The following is a 27,673-nucleotide window of genomic DNA, read 5'->3' on the forward strand; positions in this document are numbered from 1 at the left end:
GTGGTACCATCTGCATATCTGAGGTTATCGATATTTCTCCCAGCAATCTTGATTCCAGCTTGTGCTTCATCCAGCCCAGCATTTCACATGATGTACTGTGCTGCCGCTGCTGCTGCTGCTAAGTCACTTCAGTCATGTCCGACTCTGTGGGACCCCATAGATGGCAGCCTACCAGGCTTCCCTGTCCCTGGGATTCTCTAGGCAAGAACACTGGAGTGGGTTGCCATTTCCTTCTCCAATGCATTAAAGTGAAAAGTGAAAGGGAAGTCGCTCAGTCGTGTCCGACTCTTAGCGACCCCATGGACTGCAGCCTACCAGGCTCCTCCATCCATGGAATTTTCCAGGCAAGAGTACAGGAGTGGGCTGCCATTGCCTTCTCCTGATGTACTCTACATATAAGTTAAATAAGCAGGGTGACAATATACAGCCTGACCTACTCCTTTCCCAATTTGGAACCAGTCTGTTGTTCCACATCTAGTTCTAACTGTTGCTTCCTGACCTGTATATAGATTTCTCAAGAGGCAGGTCAGGTGGTCTAGTATTCCCATCTCTTTAAGAATTTTCCACAATTTGTGGTGATCCACACAGTCAAAGGCTTTGGCATAGTCAATAATGCAGAAATAGATGTTTTTCTGGAACTCTCTTGTGTTTTCAATAATCCAACAGATGTTGGCAATTGGATCTCTGGTTCTTCTGCCTTTTCTAAAACCAGCTTGAACTTCAAGGTGTCTAAAAACATAACACCTTGCTTTCAATTCAAACCTTTAACAATAAAAAGTAAATAATTGTTTGCATCAAATTTTCACTGACCACACAGCTACATTGGTCCCTCATTACAAAGTAGAAGTCTTCAGAGATCCAAAGTAATGGAGGGAAAAGAAAATGATTCTAACAAGTTTGGAGAAGAAATCAAAAGAAGAATATCTGTCAGAGATATTAGAATTATATATCTAATTCTATTACCTCTGACAGATTCTAATATCTCTGACAGAAAACTTCTTCTCATGTGGTTCCCATTAGGGAAAGCCTTTCCAGAAGACATCAAATGGTTCCTCAAATGAATATGAGAGGTGGCTTCCCACCCTCTTCTGCCATAATCACTTCTCTTTTCTTTCCTCTTCTTCCTGGCTCCTCCTTTTAAAAACTATTTCTTTCCTTTCACCTCATTATCTCCTGATTCAGAGCCTGTGATATGGTTGGAAAGAGCTTGGAATTGAAGGGTGAGGAGGCCAGATTAAGGTGTTCAAAAGCTACAAATTCTCAGTTTTAAGATAAATAAGTCCTAGGGATATAAGGTCAGAGAAGGCAATAGCAACCCACTCCAGTATTCTTGCCTGGAAAATCCCATGGACAAAGGAGCCTGATAGGCTGCAGTCCCTGGGGTCACTAAGAGTCGGGCACGACTGAGCGACTTTACTTTCACTTTTCACTTTAATGCATTGGAGAAGGAAATGGCAACCCACTCCAGTGTTCTTGCCTGGAGAATCCCAGGGACGGGGGAGCCTGGTAGGTTGCCATCTATGGGGTCGCACAGAGTCGGACACGACTGAAGAGACTTGGCAGCAGCAGCAGGGATGTAAGGTACAACATGATAAGTATAATTAGCATCATATGTTATATATAAAAGTTGAGAGTAAATCCTGAGTTCTCATCACAAGAAAATTTTTTTTCTACTTTTTTAATTGTGTACCTATACAGATAGAGATAATGGATGTTCACTAAACTTACTGTGTGATGATTACTTCACGATGTATATAAATCACTATGCTATACACCTTAAACTTATAAAGTGCTGTATGTCAATTATATCTCAGTAAGACTGGAAGAAAAAAACAAACAAACACTTAAAAGGGACCAGAAAGATCTAAATTCAAATCCCAGTTTGCAACTTACTACCTATATGACCTTTAATAAGTTATTTGGACTCCCATCTTCTCATTTATTGAATAGATAAGACCAATCTTGCAGATTTCTTCCAAAGAATTCAGATGACTTGGATAAATCTAGGTGCTTGATAATGATTAATAATAATAATTATTATATAACAATTGTTAGCAATCAGGATATTATTATTATTAGTGTCTATTGCCCTTGACCTGATGAAGGCAATGGCAGCCCACTCCAGTACTCTTGCCTGGAAAACCCCATGGATGGAGGAGCCTGGTGGGCTACAGTCCATGGGGTCGCACAGAGTCGGACACGACTGAGCGACTTCACTTTCACTTTTCACTTTCATGCATTGGAGAAGGAAATGGCAACCCACTCCAGTGTTCTTGCCTGGAGAATCCCAGGGACGGGGGAGCCTGGTGGGCTGCCGTCTATGGGGTCGCACAGAGTCGGACACGACTGAAGAGACTTGGCAGCAGCAGTAGCAGCAGCAGCCTTTGGCCAGTTTGGTCTTATCAGTGATAATACTCATACATTGACCAGTATTTACAGTTTCCCCTCCACTACCTGGATATTTCTTCACCAATCTAATGAAATAGGAATGGCAGGTATTATTAGTCTCCAATTTATAGATGAGTAGTAGAGGCTCTGCTACTGCTGCTAAGTCGCTTCAGTCGTGTCCGACTCTGTGCAACCCCGTGGACTGCAGCCCACCAGGCTCCTCTGTCCATGGGATTTTCCAGGCAAGAGGACTGGAGTGGGGTGCCATTGCCTCCTCCTGTTGAAACCTCAACCCTGAGAAATGACAAAGAAGAAAATCAAACTTGTCTAGTGTCTCCAAGTTGGGCTCTCCTCTGCTTTATTGTTGAGCACTGAGACATGACCCACATTCACACGGCACTTGGAACTGAGAGCATTTCTAATCCGGCAATGTTTCACACCCAGTACTGAGTCTATGATGAAAGAATAATTTATATACTCACAGAACTAGGGCTCCTGTTGGCCACAGCAGGCAAAGCAACAGGCAAAGCTGCAGGAGTAGGAGGGGTTATGGAAATTTCACCAACTGGGTCTCTTGCAACGAGCATCCTGACAGAATTCCCACAGTTCCTTAGCACTTGCGCAACTTGCTCACTGGTCATTCCCTGCACATTTGTGCCACCAATCTTCAAGATGTGATCCCCTGTTTTGAGTCTTCCATCCTTTAATCCAAGAAAACAGAAAAACAAAATTATTCTGAGAAATCATTGATCTAATTTCACTCATTAATAACAATTCATCAGAAGGAGAAAGAAAGGAGGCCTTAAAACTAAAGTCCATTCCCCATCCTTCCTTTTCCCATCCTTCTTTTTCCCCAGTTTTGCAGAAACCTGTATGAAAGAAGGTGTTAGATCAAAATAATGAGTAGAAAACTATATGTTTTACTGTGAATTCTGCAGAAGGCACTAGAAGCTACTGCAAGCAAATAGAAGTTGTGAAACAGGCAATTCAATTCAGAAGCATTTGGAAAGACTTAGAGAAAAGTAATAGATGCAAGGAGGAAATTATTATGGAAGAAGAAAAAACTAATTGCTGGATTTCTACTTTAAGCATTGATAATTTGATATTCTATTTTTACCAAGGCAACAAACATGAAATAAAATAACCAACTACTTGACAATCAGTATTCATGAAAAATAAGGGTAAGATGCTTCTGTAAATAAATGATTCTTGAACAAATTTATGCCCTGAACACAGAATAAAGAATATGGAGATAAGTATTTGCATACTTGACTTGGACAAAGGACATTTCATGCTAAGTACATATTTAGTAATTTCCTAAGCATTATTTTTTCCCTATTTTACCTCAACTCAATTTAAAATGATGCAGATAATTTGCACCTGTCACTGAAAGTCAAACATTTTCTTCTTTCAGAAAAACAGGTGTTATACAGAATTCACAAGTGCAAAAACAATCATAATCAGATTGATAGGAAAGACACCAAAATGACAGCTATCTTTTAAAGTCCGGCAGCCCCAAATACTGCATATTACTGATACTTTCTGATTAACATTCTCCTTTCATAGCCTGTCTATTGTAGAAGGAAACTAAAAGGTACAGAGTCCTTTTTGTTCTTTAACAGAAACCATAAATCAATGATAGCCAATAAATAGCTATGCCAAAATTCAAAGTCATAGCATGCATCACACATTCAAATATAAAAGTTTATTAACTCACAGATTCTTTCAAAAGAGAGAAAAAATTATGCATAAGGGCAAAGATAGTATGAAGGGCAAAAAATTAAAATAGCTGAGGAAGGGGTAATACACTATTACAGAGAAAACACAGTATCATTTTTTTTTTTTTGAAGAAAAAAATACTTTAATTCAAGTTAGCATGTCCATGCTAAATTAGCATAATCCATAGCGTTTATGGGTTTAAAAAATATTTATTACTCTGTATTGTAAGTTCTCTGCTAGGTTGTTATACATGATAATTTCAATTCAAAAACTATTTGAAAATCTAAAGGATTTTAGGTCTGAGCTACAAAAGAAATAAATGTTTCTCCGAAAATTAAAAAATAACACTAAATACCTACCCAATTCAGAAAATGAAATTATTACTTTTGATTCCAAGCTACTTCTATCATTGGTCTTTAATTAAAAGGCAACATGTTATTGACAGAAAATAATGCTGCTGCTGCTGCCCCTAAGTTGCTTCAGTCGCGTCTGACTCTGTGCGACACCATGGACTGCAGCCTACCAGGCTCCTCCATCCATGGGATTTTCCAGGCAAGAGTACTGGAGTGGGGTGCCATCGCCTTCTCTGAGAATATAATGACTTTATAAAATAAATGCTCTTTCCCTTAAGGAATTAAAGGAAGGCACTAAGTATTGGGTGGCCCAAAAGTTCACATTGTTTTAAGTAAAAATAAAAGACATTTTAATTTTCACCAAGAATGTTACTGAACATATTCACTAACCAAATGAAAATTTTGTCCAAACCAAAATAAGTACAACCACCCTATGCTACTCAAATTTCCAAAGCCCTCACCAGCCTTTCCCTATTTGAAGGATAGGGAAAATACCAGTTTATAGACATAAAGCAAAATTACTGGGAATAACCAACTGTTCAGGGGCCTCAAGCTGGGCCTTGATTATTCTTTACCATCTGAGCCACCAGGGAATTCTTGATTATTCTAGAAAGAAAATTCCTCACTTTCCTCAATAGTTCACACACACTCTCTAATCCTTGGCTGGTCCCATTCCTTCTTAGTATTAAAAGTTGTGTGTGCTTAGTTGCTCAGTCATGTTCGACTCTTTGCAACCCCATGGACTCCTCGCAACCCCATGGACTCCTCTGTCCAAGGGGATTCTCCAGGAGGGAATACTGGAGTGGGTTGCTATGCCCTCCCCCAGGGGATCTTCCCAGCCCAGGGCTTGAACCCAGGTCTCCCACATTGCAGGTGGAATCTTTACCATCTGAGCCACCAGGGAAGTCCTTGAATACTAGAGTGGGCAGCCTATCCCTCTCCAGGGGATCTTCCTGACAGGAATCAAACTGGGGTCTCCTGCATAGCAAGCAGCCTCTTTACCAGCTGAGCTACCAGGGGAAGCCCAATATTAAAGGTTAATGGATAGCTATTATAACATGACTCATAATTGCCTGATATCAAAAAGTCAATAATGCATGACAACTTTTAAATAGGTTGTGCTCTACAAGTCACCTTTGGGAGAAAACAGGGTCACTCAATATATTTGATGTCCCTAGAATTCCTCCACAGCACATGAAAGAGATTTCTGCAAAACAAAGAAGTTTTATATTGCCAATACCTATTAAAAAAACACACACACTTCTAACTGCTGAAAATTTCTGAAATAGCTGAACGGAATTCTCAAAAGATTTATGTTTCAGGTACTGTGAATTTTGGAGAGTACCTTGCTGCTGCTGCTGCTGCTAAGTTGCTTCAGTCATGCCCGACTCTGTGCAACCCCAGAGACAGCAGCCCACCAGGCTCCCCTGTCCCTGGGATTCTCCAGGCAAAAATACTGGAGTGGGTTGCCATTTCCTTCTCCAATGCATGAAAGTGAAAAGTGAAAGGGAAGTCGCTCAGTCATGTCCGACTCTTTGCAACCCATGGACTGCAGCCTGTCAGGCTCCTCTGTCCATGGGATGTCCCAGGCAAGAGTACTGGAGTGGATTGCCATTTCCTTCTCCAGGGAATCTTTTTGACCCAAAGATCAAACTCACCTCTCCTGCACTGGCAGGTTCTTTATCAATGAGCCACCAAGGAAGCCCCCTCATTGTAACTATGTACCAATGAACATTTCTAAAAAATTCATATAAATCAATATTTTTTCATTTCGTTTACAACATTAGAGGCAGTAAACAGTAAAATGACAAGTAAAGGCATTGGAGTTAGACACATCCTGGCACTACTCTGGCCAAGGTATAGGGCCACAGATCAGTTACTGATCCTACATAAATCTCAGATCCTTCTTTAAGCAAGATGGGGATAAATTCCTCTCTCGTTGAGTTGTAAGCACTAAACTCAATACTACATGTCAAAAGCTTTAGCCTCATGTCTTGCTTACAGCATTCTCAGATGCATCCATTTCTGATACTTCTGTAGACTCAGATTTTCTTTGCCATATCCCCCAACTCTACCCCATACTGACTGATATGTACACAAAAGGAAAAACAAGGGGCCACTTTATGAACTTTTTAAAATAAGAAACACTGACTTGCTTTTCTAACTTTCTGTTACACAAGTTTATAGCCTTTAAAGAAAGTATTTAGTATTAATTAATCCCTTTAGCAGAATGTAAGTATCACTTTACGATCAATCTCAACCACATCTAACTAAAAACCTAAGACATTCACACTCTCTTACCATGAAGATTGTCATAGTCAACAAGTGAGTATTAATAGTCAAAGGTATGAGTACATTTTTTTTCATTACTGTAATTTACTTCTTTTTTTTTTTTGTACATGCGTTCCCAAACATGAAATGAAAAACAATATTCCCTTTAATGATTTTAAAGCCATAATCAGGTTACATAAGCAACAACTCTAAAGATTTAGCAACAAAACACAGAGTTAGTTGAAGAGATTTGATCTGCCATTTAGCTGGGATGAGGAGGAGAGGAAAGAGAATACTGCTCTGTCCCCTATATTTAGGTCTCACCATGGGCTTCCCTGGTAGTTCAGCTGGAAAGAATCTGCCTGCAGGGCAGAAGACCCTAATTTGATTCCTAGGTCAGGAAGATCCCCAGGAGAAGGGATAGGCTGCCCACTCCGATATTCTTGGACTTCCCTGGTGACTCAGACAGTAAAGAATCTGCCTGCAATGCGGGAGATCCAGGTTCGATCCCTGGATTGGGAAGAGGAGGAGGACATGGTAACCCACTCCAGTACCCTTGCCTAGAGAATCCCCATGGACAGAGGAACCTGGTGGGCTACAGTCCATGGGGTCCCATAGAGTTGGACACGACTGAGGGACTAAAACAGCACAGCACATATTCCTTATATAAGAGAGCCAACAGCAATATTACTGTTACAGCTGGCAATTCCCTGATAGGCTTGACCAACCCTGGACAGGTGTACACAAGAAAATGAAAACACTGGGATCAACTCTGAGTACATAGATTTACATAGTAAATCTGCCACATGTGAGCTCAATTCTGACTCTGCCATTTTTAAGTTGTGTAGCTTTGGGCAATTTCTTAAGTTTCTATATCTATAATTTGGTAAAATCTATGACTGTTTTAAGAATTATACAAAAATACTGTATATTAGGCAGTCAACAAAGTCTAGCATAAAAACTCACGTCTACATTATGACTCTGATGGGCACATGACCACCCATTCTGAAGACCTGAAACAGTGACAATCCCTTCCAGGAAAGGGTGGAAATCAGACCTGGGCTTTTATTCACAGTGCTACCAACGAAAAATCTGCACATCACATTCTCCTTGTGAAAATTCATAATATACATCAATATTTAATAGCTCAGATAATTCTTACAGTAAAGAAATCTACTTCATTTTGTTTAACTTGGTACTTTCTAAATTTCTTTGACCCTTTGTTCTTTAAAAATAACCACTTTGCATCTTGAAAAATGCTACTCTAGCAAATAAGTCTATTAAAATTGCTAAAGGAGGGGGACAACAGGGGATGAGATGATTGGAATGGCATCACCAACTCGATGGATATAAGTTTGAGTAAGCTTCAGGAGCTGGTGATGGACCCAGAAGCCTGAAACGCTGCAGTCCATGGGGTCTCAAAGAGCCAGACACAACTGAGCAACTGAACTGAACTGAAAGGAGGGGGGTTGAGTGGGAAAAGATGCCAAAATATTCCACAATATTTCATCTCTAAATTGCTAAATTTTTCAAAAAAAAAAAATCCTAAAAGATTATTATTTGTTTCGTGCCACAGATACTTTTTAAACACCCATAAAATGACATTCTCAACCTTCTTGATCTCCTTTACACTCAAAAATAATTGAGGATGAAGGAATAGGGACTATACAAGGGCATAGATCTTTGTGGGTGATGAATATGTTCATTATCTTGACTGTAGTGATAGATGGTACCATGGTTACACTTAATGTGTCATCTTCGTTAAACTCTGGTGCCAAATTATATAAAAATTCTATTTTCTAAAACAAACAAAAACAAACAAAAAATTGTGAGAAAAACAGTATTGTTAAATTGTTACAAATCTCTTTAGTATCTGACTTAAAAGAAGACAGCTGAATTTTCATATTTGCTTCAGCATTCAGTGTGTTGCCATGTGTTGCTCTGGTTGAAGTATACAAAGAAAATCTGGCCTTTATCAGATATATATTTGGAAAATGGGAGACTATTTCCATAGCTCTTTCAGCCTAATTCTTTGATAACACACCAAAACTTGACAAGTGATGATTTCTTAAAGATTAGTTGCAATGAGGAAGCTGAAACATCAACAAGTTTTCAGATAATGTTTAATTAAAATCTATTCATCAATCTTGAATTATGAATAGATTTTTTTAACCTATATATTATTTTGCCATTCTAAACATTGATCTTCGGAAAATACTGACTCATAGCTACGCAGATCTTCTAAATAATGACATACGATTTATACATTATTTAATATTAAAAATCATATTCATTAATATCACTAAGATATCTTCAAGAAAATTAGATACCAAAGGAACATTTTATGCAAAGATGGGATCGATAAAGGACAGAAATGGTATGGACCTAACAGAAGCAGAAGATATTAAGAAGAGGTGACAAGAATACACAGAAGAACTATACAAAAAAGGTCTTCACGACCCAGATAATCACGATGAGTGATCACTCATCTAGAGCTGGACATCCTGGAATGTGAAGTCAAGTGGGCCTTAGAAAGCATCACTATGAACAAAGCTAGTGGAGGCGATGGAATTTCAGTTGAGCTATTTCAAATCCTAAAAGATGATGCTCTGAAAGTGCTGCACTCAATATGTCAACAAATTTGGAAAACTCAGCAGTGGCCACAGGACTGGAAAAGGTCAGTTTTCATTCCAATCCCAAGGAAAGGTAATGCCAAAGAATGCTCAAACTACTGCACAATTGCACTCATCTCACATGCTAGTAAAGTAATGCTCAAAATTCTCCAAGCCAGGCTTCAGCAATATGTGAACCATGAACTTCCAGATGTTCCAGCTGGTTTTAGAAAAGGCAGAGGAGCCAGAGATCAAATTGCTAACATCTGCAAGATCATGAAAAAAGTAAGAGAGTTCCAGAAAAACATCTATTTCTGCTTTATTGACTATCCCAAAGCCTTTGACTGTGTGGATCACAATAAACTATGGAAAATCTTAAAGAGATGGGAATACCAGACCACCTGACCTGTCTCTTGAGAAACCTGTATACAGGTCAGGAAGAAACAGTTAGAACTGGACACGGAACAACAGACTGCTTCCAAATCAGGAAAGGAGTAGGTCAAGGCTGTATATTGTCACCCTGCTTATTTAACTTATATACAGAGTACATCATGAGAAACGCTGGGCTAGAAGAACCACAAGCTGGAATCAAGATTGCCAGGAGAAATATCAATAACCTCAGATATGCAGATAACACCACCCTTATGGCAGAAAGTGAAGAAGAACTAAACAGCCTTTTGATGAAAGTGAAAGAGAGTGAAAAAGTTGGCTTAAAGCTCAACATTCATAAAACTAAGATCATGGCATCCAGTCCCATCACTTCATGGCAAATAGATGTGGAAACAGTGGCTGACTTTATTTTTCTGGGCTCCAAAACCACTGCAGATGGTGATTGCAGCCATGAAATTAAAAGACGCTTGCTCCTTGGAAGGAAAGTTATGACCAACCTAGAAAGCATATCAAAAAGCAGAGACATTACTTTGTCAACAAAGATCCGTCTAGTCAAGGCTATGGTTTTCCAAGTGGTCATGTATGGATGTGAGAGGTGGACTATAAAGAAAGCTGAGCATCGAAGAATTGATGCTTTTGAACCCTAGTGTTGGAGAAGACTCTTGAGAGTCCCTTGGACTGCAAGGAGATCCAACCAGTCCACCTAAAGGAGATTAGTCCTGGATGTTCTTTGGAGGGACTGATGTTGAAGCTGAAACTCCAATATTTTGGCTACCTGATGCAGAGAGCTGAGTCATTTGAAAAGACCCTGATGCTGGGAAAGATTGAGGGCAGGAGGAGAAGAGGATGACAGAGGATGAGATGGTTTGATGGCATCACCAACACAATGGACATGGGTTTGAGTGAACTCTGGGAATTGGTGATGCACAGGGAGGCCTGGTATGCTGTGCTTCATGGGGTTGCAAAGAGTTGGACATGACTGAGCCGCTGAACTGAACTGAACTGAATATCACTAAGAATCTAATCAGAGAAATATTTTCCAAAATTCTAATTTCTGCTTGAAAATTCAAATTATCATCAGTAACAAATGCTGCTAGCTATTTTCCTTTAAGTAACAGGCTTACTTCACTCATTTCAAGGAAACGTCTACCAGATAGCCAAGGCTGAGTAATAATTTTTCTATCAGTTATTCTTTCAAAAATAAAAATAACATTCTAGATTGGCAGCTGCTGGGGAGGCAGGGTGCAAGGTGGGCAAAATGGATGAAGAAGGTCAAAAGAAACAAAATTTCAGCTATAAAATAAGTAAACCATAGGGATGTAAACCATAGCACGGTGACTATAGGTGAAAATACTGTATTGTATACCTGAAAGCTGCTAAGAGAGTAGATCATAAAGGCTCTTTTTACAAGAAAAAAAATTTTAACTATGTGGTAATGGATGTTAATTAGACTCAGCGCACATCTTTATTGTGCACCCCTAAAACTAAAATAATATATCTAAAAAAAATTAAATCTCAAAAATTTTGTGAATAAAGGCAAAAAACTAAAAAATCAAATAAATTTTAAAAATTAAAATGCTGTTCCATATTAAAAAGTGGCCACTTTGTCTCACAAATGTTTTTCCTCAAGACAACCACCATACTTCAGTGTATGGCAGAAGTGCTCTACTCCATTCTGCAACACAATATTAAAAAGACATGCACTTAAAGGTCACACTCTACTTAAATTAGTTTTTATTGCACTGTTTAAAGTGAAACTGCCATTTTTGTTGTTGCAGCAGCACATGGTAAAGAAAAAAGCAATGACTCCTGGTACAGCTCGGTGCCGCTGCTTTAATACATACAAAAGGAATGGCAGGCCTGGTCTACCACTGCTTGTTCATCATCGGTGCAAGTGTCAACATGGTGAAAAGGCTAATACACTTAGCATTATTATGTAAGCCATTTTGATCTTATAAACCCCCTGCAAGAAACTCAGGGACCCTCAGGGCCCACAGACAAAACTCTGAAAGCCATTATGCTAAGTAAATAAACTTAGCTGCTGAAAGAATAATAGGAATATTAGTAGCTCCACAGCTTGTATAAGAAGAAACCATCTTGACTAGAAATAGGGAGCTGAGAAGTTTGCCTCAAAGCTATACGTGCACAGGAAGTTCATTTTTATTGATACTTTATATGTTTTTTACTAATACTCTGTATGTTCACATTTATTGATACTTTTATGTTTATATGTTTGTATTAATATTTTATATGAAGGAATAAATGTCTATGTAACTAGACATAAATCCTATGGACAGAGGAGCCTGGCAGGCTCCAGTTCACAGGGTAGCAAAAGAGTCAGACACAACTTAGTGACCAAACAGCAACAACAACAAAGACATTAACCCATACAATTTATATGTCATACTGATTATCATGGACAGTCTATGCAACATGAACTCATTATTAAGTAGCTTCAAATTTCTAAAGTGCTTTTTAAAAATTCACTGTAGTACTTAACATTTTCTTCAATGTAAAACTAAGCAGAAATAGTTGATAAATTTTTAAATGGCCCACTTTCAGTTTAAACACTGCTAAATCATAAAGGGTAGTATTTTTATTTATAATGTCAAAAAATTATAATTCTTGTGAAATTTATCTCATGCAATATTGGGCTAAAATTTTGTAATCATTGTATCTCGGAGAAGGCAATGGCACCCCACTCCAGTACTCTTGCCTGGAAAATCCCATGGATGGAGGAGCCTGGTAGGCTGCAGTCCATGGGGTCGCACAGAGTCGGACACGACTGAGCGACTTCCCTTTCACTTTTCACTTTCATGCATTGGAGAAGGAAATGGCAACCCACTCCAGTATTCTTGCCTGGAGGATCCCAGGGACGGGGAAGCCTGGTGGGCTGCTGTCTATGGGGCTGCACAGAGTCGGACAGGACTAAAGCGACTTAGCAGCAGTACTATCTGATCTTAACATTTACACCCTTGAGAGATACACAGGGAGAAAATAACACAGATACTCAGAATGCCATACCCATTAATGATTCCTTTCAATAAAAATTATTGTCTTTTGATAGAGTCAAGATGACTGTCAATCACAGGGCAAAAAAAAAAAAAAACCATACACACACACCGAAGCAGAGTGAGTACACATTAACACTTATAGAAAAAAAAACATTTCTAGCTATCCTTAAGTTCTGGTCACAGAATCATAATTCTAGTAACCCATGTTACATAATTGCACTTTAAGCCATACAATTTAAATTGTATAAAACCAAAATGAAATCAAAGAAGGCCAACTTACTCGATCTGCTAATCCTCCAGGAACTATAGTTCTTACAACGACACCACTTGATTTTCCCCCAACGATTCCAAAACCTAATCCAGAGCCATCATTAATGAGCTCAACATCTTCAATATGGCCCCAACGAATCTGCAAAGTAATAGCAAGCAAAAACCAAAGTGTTAGTAAAAACACATACATTCATTGCTTACCAATACAGTAATTATTAGAGTAACAGATATGCCAAAAAAATTTAATATTCATTCATGTAATTAATCAAGTCAACTTTCTAGTGACTCAGAGATGATTTCTATAGGATCAGAGATCCTCTTAAGGATTTTATAATCTGGTGGAGAGGTAAACCAAAACATAAACAATTAAAATACAAGACAGAATATTGGATCATAAGACACTGTAGCTCCAAGCGGACAGAAACGCGTTGCCTCATTCCCCTGTCTATGTCTGGTACCTAGCGCAGTGCCAATTATCTAGTAGGAACCAATAAACATGTGTTTATCTGAATTAAAAGAGAATCATAAAACATTATAAAGATGGGAGGGCTATAGAGACAAGAGGTCAAATCCAATGAAAAATTATGAAAGACTTCAAGGAAAAAAGGCAACCCACTCCAGTATTCTTGCCTGGAGAATTCCATGGCCAGAGGAGCCTCACGGGCAAGGAGTTGGACATGACTGAGCGACTAACACTTTCAAGGAAAAGGCAGCATTTTAATTGTTCTACAAAGAAAAAATACATTCAAGCAAAAGGGAAATTTAAGAACAAAGCTAGGCTTAGATAAGGGGAATAAATGAAGGTTTTAGAAGAGGAAACAACAGGAGCAAAACAGTGATGTAGAAAGACTCTGACAGCAGTGTGAAGCATAAGATGGTGAGGAGGACAGAGTGGCCAGAATGACTGAAGAGACTGTGAAGGAGAAGCAGTGTAGATCCAACTGAAGATATTGGCAAAAGGATTATACAAATCAGACTAAAAGACAGCATGTTTCCTCTAAGAGCAGGCTCCATCAGAAGTATACATTAAATCCACATAATCCACCTGCAGAGCAAAAGTCTACCCCTCAAGACATTAGGACATACTTAGTTTTTCTATTATACTAAATTGGAAAGTTATTACACAATGTTAAAAATAACCAGAGTTATCAGGAATATCTAATAGATTCACCTGGAACAATATCTAGTATCCAGGAAGCAACAATGTTTGCTAAAACTGCCTGAATTAGGGACAGCAGTTAATATTCTGCCCCAAGCACTGTGCTTAGCTCTTCACATGCATTCTCATTTAAGCCTCACATTTAATGCAATCTCATTTAATCCTCACAACATCTCTGTGAACTAGACAACATCTCTGTGAACTAGACACTTTGTTATTAACTTCTAAGCAACAGATGATGAAACTGAGGTGTGGAGAACTCAAAGCATCTGCCCAGTAAGACTCAGTTATGAAGTAAGAGCTGGACTTGAACTCACCTTAGCCTGACTCTGGACTCCTTATTCTTAACCACTGTGCTAAGCAACTTCTGACTTTGTTCATTCCATTTATTATGTAAATTGTGTTGTATAAATATACAATAGGGAAAATGTCTGTACATTAGTGTTGTGACCTTGTACTGTACCCAGAAAGTCTATTTTTTCTTTTTCCTAATGAATGAAAATTAAATAAATCAGCCAGCACTTAGTGTTATAAGAAAATAAGATTTATTAGATTGTATTCTGAAGATGCAGGTCAAAAGCTGTGAAATGTTACAAAGCAAGTTTAAAGATTCCCAAAGGAATATAAACTTTTATTCTTTTTTTAAAAAACTTTTATTCTTTTAAATTGTTCAGTACACACACTAAAAAAAAAACTTCTGTAATTTTGTAGTATCCATAATCTAGGCATAAAAAATCCAATTTATAATAATATTTTTAAAGCAAATAACCAAATCTTAAGATACTCATAGTAAATCTCTAATAAAAACTTCTAGCTTAATTCAGTTCAGTTCAGTTCAGTCGCTCAGTCATGTCTGACTCTGTGACCCCATGAATCGCAGCACGCCAGGCCTCCTTGTCCATCACCAACTTCCGGAGTTCACTCAGACTCACGTCCATCGAGTCGGTGATGCCGTCCAGTCATCTCATCCTCTGTCATCCCCTTCTCCTCCTGCCCCCAATCCCTCCCAGCATCAGAGTCTTTTCCAATGAGTCAACTCTTCACATGAGGTGGCCAAAGTACTGGAGTTTCAGCTTAATTAGTTAAGTGGTTACATGACCAAGGAATTCTTTCCATTACCAAACAAATTACACCCAATACTATAAATTACCCCCTACGTTAAATAATAACCTTAAACAAGGAGAATCAGAGGACACTGAAAAACACAACAAAAACTGTTCGTGAACTATCTTGTTTAACATGCCAATGCTGTCTTTGGAGATGTAATCTTTCTTGAACTATGACAAGTAAAATGACATCTTCTAAATATCTTTACACTTTTTAAAAAATGAAGGTATGATTGAAAATTAAGGATTTTTCCGAATTTGCAACTCACTGTGTCAGGCAGATTTGCATCAGGTAGGCTGGTAGAAATGCTGCTTTTTGTGTGGACTGGCTCCCTGGCCACGACTAGATGCAAAGATCCAGTGGTTTCTTGTAACAATGCAATTGCTTGATGGTGGGAAATGTTCTGATCCAGTGGCGTGTGATTAATAGCCAATATTTGATCATTTTCCCTTAACCTTTGATCCCTTGATGATAGAAGAAAATATTAAGTGATATAACAGCCAGATTTTTCTAACTTTCTATTTTATATTAGAGTACAGCCAATTAACAATGTTGTGATAGTTTCAGGTGGAACAGCAAAGTAACTCAGCCATACATATACATGTATCTATTCTCCCCCAAACTCCCCTCCCATCCAAATAGCCTGATTTTCAAGATGTATTATTCAAGTAGTTTATACCTTATGGTACTACTTCACTTAATACAATTATTGAAATATTTAATTGTATAATGTAACGGAGCTCTTCAGAGTGCTTTTCATCAAAGCACTTATTAGCTAATTAACCAATTAAGTAGTGCATCCCTACACACCACACCATTTAAAAAGCCATTTGGCTGGAAAATAAGCAAAAACAATGTATAGGGCCCCAGTGCTAAAGTTTTGCAAGTACAGGCATTGTCCTCATTGCGGCACCACCCTGTACCCCTGAACTCCTTCCAATCTGACTTCTCCATGTACCATATAGGGCTATATGGTCACCAATAACCTCCAGTCTAGCAGATTCACCCCATCTCCATTGTCCCTAACTTCTCCAACATTTGTCAATAGAAGCTAAACTCTCCTTGAAAAGCAAGAGAGATTATTTCCAAATCTATATCTGAGCCCTTATCTCCTTCCCATCACCAATCCCCAGCTGCTAACCAAGGAAAAAGGATATTTTTAAAAAGAAATCAGCAAAATCTTAAGAGAAAAAAGTGCTATTACAGTTAATATTTTTTAATTAATTTATTTTAATTGGTTTATGCCATACATCAACATGAATCAGCCATGGGTATACATACGTCCTCAAGGCAAGAATACTAAAGTGGTTTGCCATTCCCTTCTCTGGTGGACTATGTAGGAAGCATCACTATGAACAAAGCTAGTGGAGATGATGGATTTCCAGTTGAGCTATTTCAAATCCTAAAAGATGATGCTCTGAAAGTGCTGCACTCAATATGCCAGCAAATTTGGAAAATTCAGCCAAATTCCAGGCCACAGGAATGGAAAAGGTCACTTTTCATTCCAATCCCAAAGAAAGGCAAAGTCCAAAAATGGTCAAACTACCACACAATTGTACACATCTCACACGCTAGCAAAGAATATTCAAAATTCTCCAAGCCAGGCTTCAACAGTACATGAACTATGAACTTCCAGATGTTCAAGCTGGATTTAGAAAAGGCAGAAGAATCAGAAATCAAATTACCAACATCCGCTGAATCATCGAAAAAGCAAAAGAGTTCCAGAAAAACATCTATTTCTACTTTATTGAATACACTAAAGCCTTTGACTGTGTGGATCTCGACAAACTGTGAAAAATTCTTCAAGAGATAGGAATACCAGACCACCTGAACTTCCCCCTAAGAAATCTGTATGCAAGTCAAGAAGCAATAGTTAGAACTGGACACGGAACAAGAGACTGGTTCCAAATCGGGAAAGGAGTAGGTCAAGGCTGTATATTGTCACCCTGCTTATTTAACTTATATGCAAAGTACATCATGTGAAATGCTGGGCTGGATGAAGCACAAGCTGGAATCAAGATTGCAGGGAGAAATATCAATAACCTCAGATATGCAGATGAAACCACCCTTATGGCAGAAAGTGAAGAAGAACTAGAGCCTCTTGATGAAAATGAAAGAGGAGAGTGAAAAAGTTGGCTAAAAACTCAGCATTCAGAAAACGAAATCATGGCATCCAGTCCCATCACTTCATGGCAAATAGATGGGGAAACAATGGAAACAGTGAGAGACTTTATTTTCTTGGGCTCCAAAATCACTGCAGATGTTGACTGCAGCCATGAAATTAAAAGATACTTGCTCCTTGGAAGAAAAGCTATGATAAACCTAGACAGCATATTACAAAGTGTTACTTTACCAACAAAGTGAAGTCCCTCAGTCATGTCTGACTCTGCGACACCATGGACTGTAGCCCACCAGGCTCCTCCATCCATGGAATTTTCTAGGCAAGAGGACTGGTTACCAACAAAGGTTCGTCTAGTCAAAGCTATGGTTTTTCCAGTAGTCATGTATAGATATGAGAATTGGACTATAAAGAAAGCTGAGCACCAAAGAATTGATGCTTTTGAACTGTGGTGCTGGAAAAGACTCTTGAGAGTCCCTTGGACTGCAAGGAGTTCAAACCAGTCAATCCTCAAGAAAATCAGTCTTGAATATTCAAGTATCTAATAATACTGGACTGGCTTGCCATGCCCTCCTCCAGAAATGTTCAATACTGTTAATATTTACTGAGCACTTATTAGGAGCCAGAAACTCTGCTAAATGCTTTACAGGCATTATCTACTTTAGTCTTTACAATCACCTTTTAAAGTACTTTAAATTTTACATGTAAGAAATTAAAGGGAGTTTAGCATCTTATCTAAGAGTCTGACTGTAAACCATACTCTGTAACTTCTTAAAGAGCATACTAAAAGTAGGATTTACTCTGGTTTACTATATATGACTTCATTATCTCCTAAACACCCCTCCTCCTCTTCATTATCTCCACAGTTCCTTCTTATCTTTATCTCTGTTGTATCCACCCATCTCTCCTTTCTATTCTCAATGTCAACCATCTAACTGAGATCCATATCTAATACCTAAAGCCTGACTTGCAAAATTTCTCAAGGTTTATTTTTCTAGGCTCTCCTGTGCTGAATCTGCAAGGAGATCCAACCAGTCAATCCTCATGGAAATCAGTCCTGAATATTCATTGGAAGGACTGATGCTGAAGCTGAAACTCCAATACATTGGCCACCTAATGCGAAGAGCCGACTCATTTGAAAAGACCCTGATGCTAGGAAAGATTGAAGGCGAGAAAAGATTGAAGGCGAGGATTAGATGGTTGGATAGCATCACTGACTCAATGGACATGAGTTTGAGTAAACTCCGGGAGTTGGTGATAGACAGGGAGGCCTGGCGTGCTGCAGTCCATGGAGTCGCAAAGAGTTGGACACGACTGAGCCAGTGAACTGAACTGAACTGTGCTGGTATTTCTCATCTCAAAAGTATATAATGACTGTCTATGGTTGTTGGCCTGTAAGGAGCAGAGCGTCAATGGAAAGAATTTTGTCATGACTGTTTCATAAAAGAACTTCTTTAACCTTCAAAAGTAAAAATCTCTCTGAGAAGGGATTCATCTCAGAACAGAGAAGTATAATTCATAAATTTAGAATTATGAAAATTCATTATATCACCATTATGCTTTTCTCAGGTCACAGCAGCAGATTCAGCAAAACTTCATCCAGGATCAGAATTCGGTAGCTCCTGACCTCTAGGACACAATGTAAACTTGACTGGTATTCAAAGGCCACTACATTTGGCCCCAAAGTACTCTTCTAACTTGGCTTCCTCTCTATATATATAAACCCCTTTTCCAACTATCCTGATCTACTCTTTTCCTCTCAAACATGTCTGGTATTTCCTGCTTTTGTGTAAATGGTTTTTTCTATCTCTAATGCCCTTCCACTCCACTCAGCCAAATTCAATCCACCCTCCATGTTGCAACAAAGTGTCTTTGCTTCTGTCTCCTGTCTCTTCATCACTCACCTCATTATAATGATGCTCTGAGCTACTTGCTTATCACTCGTTCATTTTTACCAAGTGTGCTGTACACAGAGCTAGCTACATCCTTCCCTACTAGATTTTAAGTTTCCTGAGAAGAGGGACTCATGTGTTTTATACTTTCCTTGCTACCGCTGCTAAGTCACTTCAGTCGTGTCCAACTCTATGCAACCCCATAGATGGCAGCCCACCAGGCTCCCCCGTCCCTGGGATTCTCCAGGCAAGAACCCTGGAGTGGGTTGCCATTTCCTTCTCCAATGCATGAAAGTGAAAAGTGAAAGTGAAGTCGCTCAGTCGTATCGGACTCTTAGCGACCCCATGGACTGCAGCCTATCAGGCTCCTCCATCCATGGGATTTTCCAGGCAAGAGTACTGGAGTGGGGTGCCATTGTCTACTCTCCTTTGGAACTAACAAATTGGTTATTTCATTTTTGATGCCAAAATTGTGGTTGGCTCTTACAATAGGTCACATTGCATTAAAAATGTTTATATATATCCTTTTATTATATTAGGAAAGGCTTATATTAGAGAACAAGAGTGTGATATAAAATTGTACATACTTTAAGACCTTGTCTTTATAAAAAGAAAATGTTCTAGTGAATTTCTCGACAGTCCAGTGGTTAGGACTCAGCATTTTCACTGCTGTGGCCTGGATTCAATTTCTAGTTGGGAAACTAACATCATGCCAGTGACACAGTGCAGCCAAAAAAAACATTCCAATGTGTTTCCTACAGTTGTCTCAGGGCAGTCAAAGTCCAGGAGCTTTTTGGTGTATAGGAGGAGTTAATATATTTCTATATTTTATATTATAGCCATGTATTACTTTCATAATGATTTTTATAATTTTGAAATATGTATTTTTAACATTGAAAATGTTGCTTGTGAACTTCTCCCTAGTCCTGAAGAAATCTTTTTTTTTTTTTTAAGGAACATTTATTTTTAAATATGACCTCTCCAGGACAATATCCAGGAATCACCTTCCATTTTCCCATCTCCCACATCCTCCTTCCTCTAACTTCTTCACCTAAATTCCTACTCACAGCTTATTCATTAAAGGAAATTTCTTAATTAATCCCAAATGAATGAGTTACTCTTGAATCTTTTTGACCCTGATATATTAATAACTCATTTTGCAATACATTGGTCCTTAATTTACTCACACTAAAATTTTCTATTTTTTGGAAATCAATTCTATTTTAATCTACCTTTTCCTCTACCCAGTAGACTTCTAGAACATCTCATTTCTTTCCAGTCAGTATCTGCTTAGGGAATATAAACTTAACCCATAATAAACAAACTGCAGAAGTCTTCTGGCAACTATTATTTTGATGCATTCTAAAGCTGAACTCATTTTACTCCTACTATTATTTATAATTTAACTCTCTCATACTATATATATAAATGAATTCACAGTTTGCATTCAAGGTGAGACCAGTTCTTTTCTCTCCACTGCAACATTCAGAAATAATGGATTTCCATGACTTCAAGAGCCAAAGGATGTTCAGTAAGCTCCTGATATAACACAGTTCTATGTGGGGAATCCTCAGAAGAAAGAAAGACCATGGCTGGCCTCTACCTCTCTCTAGCGACTTTTTGTACTGACTTGCACTAAGCTACCACATCAGCTAAACACCAGACACAGTCCTAAGATATGAGCTGTGTTCCACCTCTTCTCAGGGCTACAGGTAAAGTATCTATTCCTCTCCCCAGCACCTTCTGCCCTCTGGAGACTCCACTGTTGCCTCTCAAATTTCCCTTAAGCACCACTGGTTCCAGAAAGCTCCCTGACCACTTAGCTGTGGTGACATGTCTTTACACACTCAAATATGAAACTCTTCTTTTCAGAAGTGCTCACCTCAGGTTGTACTTACAGACCTATTAGTAGAGGGTAATTGAGACGTAAGAATGGACCACAAAATGGTTAACAACATTAAAATTACACTAAAACCACTGAATTACATACCCCAAAATTGTGACACTTACACTATGTGAATTATATCCTAATAATGATTCTTAAGTCAAAAAAATTAAAAAGAAAATCTGAGTCCATCAAAGTTAAATAGGCTTTTTGTTAAGGGACTTCATAGCCTTAAAGAAGCTACTGTCAAGTGACTTTAAGTCCAGTTTACCCTGGATTGCCTAGCTCTGCCAGAATAGTCCTAATTATACCTCCTGTCTCAGGGTCATATTAATGGCACAGCCTCTAACTCTCCAACAAAATGTCCCAACTTGGACAATAAATTATATGACTATCCTAAGATTCTGATGCTGGGAGGGATTGGGGACAGGAGAAGAAGGGGACGACAGAGGATGAGATGCCTGGATGGCATCACTGACTCGATGGACGTGAGTCTGAGTGAACTCCAAGAGCTGGTGATGGACAGGGAGGCCTGGCGTGCTGCGATTCATGGAGTCGCAAAGAGTCGGACACGTCTGAGTGACTGAACTGAATTGAACTGAACTGAGGTATGTATATCTAACCTCCAAAAAGAGGATTGAGTTTCTCAAATATAATTGACTATTGGATTTCACTGGTGGTCCAATGGTTAAGAATCCACCTGCCAATGCAGGGAACACAGGTTCGATCCCTGGTCTAGAAAAATCCCACTGTCAGGGCAACTAAGCCTGTACACCACAACTACTGAGCCTGTGTGATCTAGAGCCCATGTGCTCTAGAGCCCATGCTCTGCAACAACAGAAGCCACCAAAATGAGAAGTCCAAGTGGACTTGGAAAGAAGTCCACTTTCCAATGAAGAGTGGCCCCTGCTCGCCACAACTAGAGAAAGCCCAGATGCAGTAACAAAGACCCAGCACAATGAAAAATAAATTAAAAAAAAATTCTTTAAGTGTAATGGATGAATAGATCATGGTGTATTTGTATAGCTGAATACTATACAACATTGAAAATGAATGAAGTGCTACAATCAACCATGTTGATGAATTTCACAAACGTGATGTTGAACAAGAGAAGCCAGACGAAAATAAATGCATATTATAAAATAAATATATAGCTGACTACTGCTATAACTCCTTGGAACACTTCAGGAAATGCTCCATTAGATTATAGAATAAAGGTACAAAGGTCATAAAAATCCATCATTTCTGAATTTTCAGTTGAGGAGATTAGAACTGACCCCTAATATGTGGATAACGTGAATCCAAAAATATTATTATTGACTGAATTTTCTGTAATAGTTATGCTACTGCTGCTAGCTTTCTAACAGGCAACAGTAATACTAATATATATTTTTAAAAAGTAATAATATAATGAATAGTGTGCTTTTTAAATAAGTAATAAACTAGAGAGCTGAAATCAGGCATTGAAACATGTATAATATCATATAAGAAACAAATCGCCAGTCTAGGTTTGATGCAGGATACAGGATGCTTGGGACTGGTGCATTGGGATGACCCAGAGGGATGGTATGGGGAGGGAGGTGGGAGGAGGGGTTCAGGATTGGGAACACGTGTACACCCGTGGTGGATTCATATTGATATATATGCAAAACAAATACAATATTGTAAAGTAAAAAATAATAATAATATTAATAAAATAAAATATGAAAAAAAGAGCTGAAGTCAAGTAGAGACAAAATACAAGTCTTATACATAACCCTTAAAATAATAAAGCTCAGGCACAAGTGCAGAGGTGGAATCACATAGACTTCAGGGAGATTTTTGTTGACAATAAGTGAAATAAACAGCATGTTATGACCAATAAAAAAGTTGTTACAATCTCATTTAATAAATAATATGTAGAATGTAAATTTCAATATGCCCATCTTACTGATCAAACCATTGCTATTATCACATTCAGTTGTGAGAGAGTGTGATGGAATGGAAAGAACATGAGCTTTGCCATCAGACAGTCTGAGAATCACATCATGGTCCCAGCATTAATAGCTCTGTGCCTATAGGGAAACCACTGAACTTCTCTGAACATTCACATCTATAAAATGGAATAATGATACTACTGGCTAGACTGATGCCACAAGTATATGTGAGAATATATGCAAAAGGCCCGAAAAATGCATAAGAAGAGGAAAGCATTAGCTGCTATCATTAACTGTTCTGGTATGACTAGTTTCTTATTCTCCTTAATGTTTTCAGAATTGTTAGAAAAAAATTAGCAAAAAGCAAATGACCACACTTCCTCACCTGCCAGCTATACTCCCTGGCTGCACTTCCTTCACGAAGATGTCGACTTCTCCCAGATTTTGACCTCTAAGGGCCACCACACTGAATCCAAGGCCTCCAGCTGAAGGCCGTTCTATATCTATGTATTCGATTTGCCGGCCCTAATGAAGGAAGATTTTTAAAAAGTCAATGAAATTTACATTTAACCAACCTGCCCTTTTTAAGGAACTAACATTTCTATTTTGTAAATAGCCCCCAAACAGCTTCTCTTAAGTCATTTCTAGGAAACCAAATAAACTCAGCATTTCAGTAATAAATTATTTATTTCTGGAAATCCTCTCACTTGATTATTTTCAGTAGAACATAAGGGGCATGTGCACTGTTCTGCAACCTCAGGGAACTGGAGATATTTTCACACTTCTTTCACAGTATGAGACGAATCCCAAGCTAGATGAAAATTCCTGAGAAAAGATGTCTTTTCCTATAGTAAATTCTAAATTACTTTTTATAATGAATTTCTCTAAATTCTCTTGAAGCAAAATATAATTTTTAAATAAGAAAAGTAAACTAGACTTATCAAAAAATATTCTAGTGTTGAGACCTAAATCAGAATCAGCTTCATTTTTTAGGGTTCTGTTTTTAATTCTATTGTGATAAATTAATATTTTATTAGGTTAATTCAAAAGATTACAGAAAGGCCACCATTCAAATGGGGCTACCTGTGACAAACAAGTATTTTATTGCTTTGGTGAATAATTAATTGTATTTATTACATGAGAACTTCATACTAATAAAAGCATCACATAAAAATAATTATTAGTCAAATTAAGAGGATAGAGCAATTAGATCAAAAAAGGAATTAGGTGTAGAACATTATTTAACTATCACACCTTAAATAGATTCTTTTTAACTTTCAAATTCAAGTTCCATTTTTTAGGGTACTTGTTAGAAGGCAAGGTGAATAAAGGAAACTAGCACATCTAAAAATTCAACTGTCTACCATTTGATTTTAATAAATACTAAGGATGAAATGGGATTACACTTTCAAATGTTTTCCTAGACTTTCCAAATTATAATTTTCCAAATTACATTTGGATTTTATATATACTATAAATTATATATACTAGATTTCCAAATTATATATACTAGATTTTCCAAATTTTATTAGTTCTAACTCCCATTAATTCTGTTTTGATATAAAATTTAAAATAATTTCAAAGGAATTATATTACTTTGGCAGACACATTATTTTTCCTTCTATGAACAAAACTGTGAGAATCTCTTTCCTTACAAGTGTACAGATGTGTCAGACTGGAGTCATTGTCTTAAAAACTATCCTCACCAGGCACATGGATATTTTTCTTATGTAATTTTAAACAAATTTCCAACTCACAGATTAGAAAATAGTATCAACTCCTCCTAACAATATAAAAACACAAGCAAACAAAACACAGAGTAACACATTTTAGAGGCAAAAAGTGGTGAGTGTAGGTTTCTTTTTTAACCTCCAACAATAGAAATAAAACTAAATAGCCCCTTGACAAGATATAACTTTACCTGGGCCATCTGTTGTATGACTGAGTTAAAATCTTCATTTCCTGACTTTGGAGTCCAAGAAAATAACCCAGATACAGTCAAGTTATTAGAGGACCTGTGGGCATTCCCATTAGTAATGGCACTATCCGTGAACACCAATAACCCTTTCCTAGAAAAATCAAAGTTGGCTGAACAATCTGAGGGTATGTGGCTGAGCTGTTGGAGAAAAAAAGAGAGAATTATCAACAGAAACCTACAGACAAGAAGTATTTCTATTTATTAAATATTATATTTTATCTCACATGTATAATGGCATGCTAAATATAGACATGTGAAAGAAATAAGATACAGATACATGAATCTGTGTTTATAAGGCTATAAATGTTTTATTTAGTATTATACAAAATGTTTAACTTATTCTCATTTCCTGCCTTTTACTGTTACCTCAGGTTAATATAGCATGTAATATAGCTCATTATACTTTACATACACAGACATGTCCAGTCACATAAACATGCATGTAAGACCCTGAGCCCTTCTGCATTTATCTATACATTTCAGTGGCTCAGTTGGTACGGAATCTGCCTGCAATGCAGGAGACCCGGGTTTGATCCCTAGGTCAGGAAGATCCCCTGGAGAAGGAAATGGCAACCTACTCCTGTACTCTTGCCTGGAGAATTCCATGGACAGAGGAGCAGGGCAGGCTACAGTCCATGGGATCGCAAGGAGTTGGAGGCAACTGTGCAACTAACTTTCACTTTCATACATTTCCATGTGGGGAAACACAAAAGTTCTGCAGGTAGTATATTCAAAGGTAACTCAGCATTTATTAAGTGCTTGCTATAAGTAAAGTACTATACCCAAACTCCTATACAGTATCCCACTTAATCTTTACAATAGCCCTGCTAAGTCACTTCAGTCGTGTCTGACTCTGTGCAACCCCATAGACGGCAGCCCACCAGGCTCCCGTCCCTGGGATTCTCCAGGCAAGAACCCTGGAGTGGGTTGCCATTTCCTTCTCCAATGCATGAAAGTGAAAAGTGAAAGGGAAGTCGCTCAGTCGTGTCTGACCCTTAGCATGGACTGCAGCCTACCAGGCTCCTCCATCCATGGGATTTTCCAGGCAAGAGTACTGGAGTGGGGTGCCACTGCCTTCTCCGACAATAGCCCTAGAGATACTCTTATTTCATTTTGTGAACATGGAAACTGAAGCACACAGGGGTTAAATAACCTGCCCATTAGTAGCAAATGTATTGCAAAGCCACTTAAACACTAGTGGGGCGGGGGTGGGGGGGGTGGAAGGTGGAAAATTAAGGAAAAAGAAAAATAGAGGCTAATTTTTAAAATATCACTGGCTGAGGGAATTCCCTGTTGGTCCAGTGGTTAAGATTAAGACTCTGCACTCCCAATATAGGGAGCATGGATTCAATCCCTGGTCAGGGAACTAAAATATGTCATGCCTTATGATACGATCAAATTAATTAATTGATTGATTTAAAAATATCACTGGCTGATACAAGTACCAACACAATAGAACAAAGGAAATATCAAGAACAAATGTCATAAGACTCACAGAAAAAAATCAACACCCATAAAAACTCTATGAAAACACAGATATGAAAAATCACATGGATTTTATAGCTGACTGAATAAAATATGATTATTTACATAATAACTGCACACTAAATAAACATAAAAGATTGTTGTTATGATGGAACAGTTGCTTAAGTCCAGTTTTAGTCCAGTATGAGTGATAGATTTGTAGCGATCTTTCCCAACTTCTATTGCCACCAATAGCATTCACTGCTGTGATGTACTCATTCCATTATCAGAAAATATAGAAGCTTCAATATGGGGAGTGCTAAAATTCTGGTATAAATTTTGATCTAGAGAAAGTAATTCACAGAAAGACATATGTGCAGAATTTAATCCTTAGTTAGTTATAGAAAAATCACTTGCTAAATATTTATGGATAGGCATTTTGGTTTATCAGCAAAAAGCATTTTCCTCCCCAAATTTTGTTAATTTTCACATAACAACTCTGCTACATTATCTTTACTCTACATTTAAAATTCTGCCCATATTTAATCTATAAGATATCTACTATTCAAGCTCAGCATCTAGAATAGATTATTTAAAATCAATTTGCCATCCCTGACTCCAAAATAGAACAACCAGAAGAGTAGGTAAAACTCTTAATTAACATCGCTCCAAGCAGAGGGGCTATGTGTCCTGTAATTCTGAAGAAAATGTTGAGAATTTTCAAAACATCTGACCTTTACATAAATAAGTATAAAAACCAGAATCCAAAGCCAAACACAAAACTTATTATCAACATTTTTAAACTATCTATGCCAATGCTACCTGCACACAAGTCCCAATACAGCCTCTTTGCAGAATTAAGAGTAGACTGTTTGTAGGTTTGAATAATAGCAACAGGTAAAACCTTGATGGGTAACTTACTTGCCCCTTCAGTTGCTTGATGGACTGTTGAAGTGTGAGTATCTGGTTGAAAAGGGGGCTCTTTAGTGTCTCATAAAACAGAGAGAGCTTTTCATTCTGCGAAGTGTCACCCTTCTCCTGCAATTTCATTTTCAAGCGATCAAGAACTTGCAGGACCTGCAGTTTATCTTTTTTAAAAAGGATAATGAGTACAAGTTAAATCTCATCTTACATTC

The 27,673-nt window shown here is 38.0% G+C and overlaps 1 protein-coding gene across 3 annotated transcripts in view; it reads right to left on the reverse strand.

Moving 5' to 3' along the window:
* PATJ (PATJ crumbs cell polarity complex component) overlaps nucleotides 1–27,673 on the reverse strand; it is a 392,470-nt gene that overhangs the window by 341,808 nt on the left and 22,989 nt on the right. For all 3 annotated transcript variants that reach the window (XM_040232710.1, XM_040232709.1, XM_040232708.1), the window contains exons 3-8: nucleotides 27,459–27,625; nucleotides 25,017–25,211; nucleotides 23,481–23,620; nucleotides 15,552–15,747; nucleotides 13,028–13,156; nucleotides 2,871–3,089 (exon numbers count right to left, since the gene is read on the reverse strand). In XM_040232710.1, coding sequence (XP_040088644.1) covers nucleotides 2,871–3,089; nucleotides 13,028–13,156; nucleotides 15,552–15,747; nucleotides 23,481–23,620; nucleotides 25,017–25,211; nucleotides 27,459–27,625 — 1,046 coding nt within the window. The remainder of the gene's footprint in view (nucleotides 1–2,870; nucleotides 3,090–13,027; nucleotides 13,157–15,551; nucleotides 15,748–23,480; nucleotides 23,621–25,016; nucleotides 25,212–27,458; nucleotides 27,626–27,673) is intronic.

This window comes from Oryx dammah, unplaced genomic scaffold (genome assembly GCF_014754425.2).
Source record: "Oryx dammah isolate SB20612 unplaced genomic scaffold, SCBI_Odam_1.1 HiC_scaffold_28, whole genome shotgun sequence".
NCBI lineage: Eukaryota > Metazoa > Chordata > Mammalia > Artiodactyla > Bovidae > Oryx > Oryx dammah.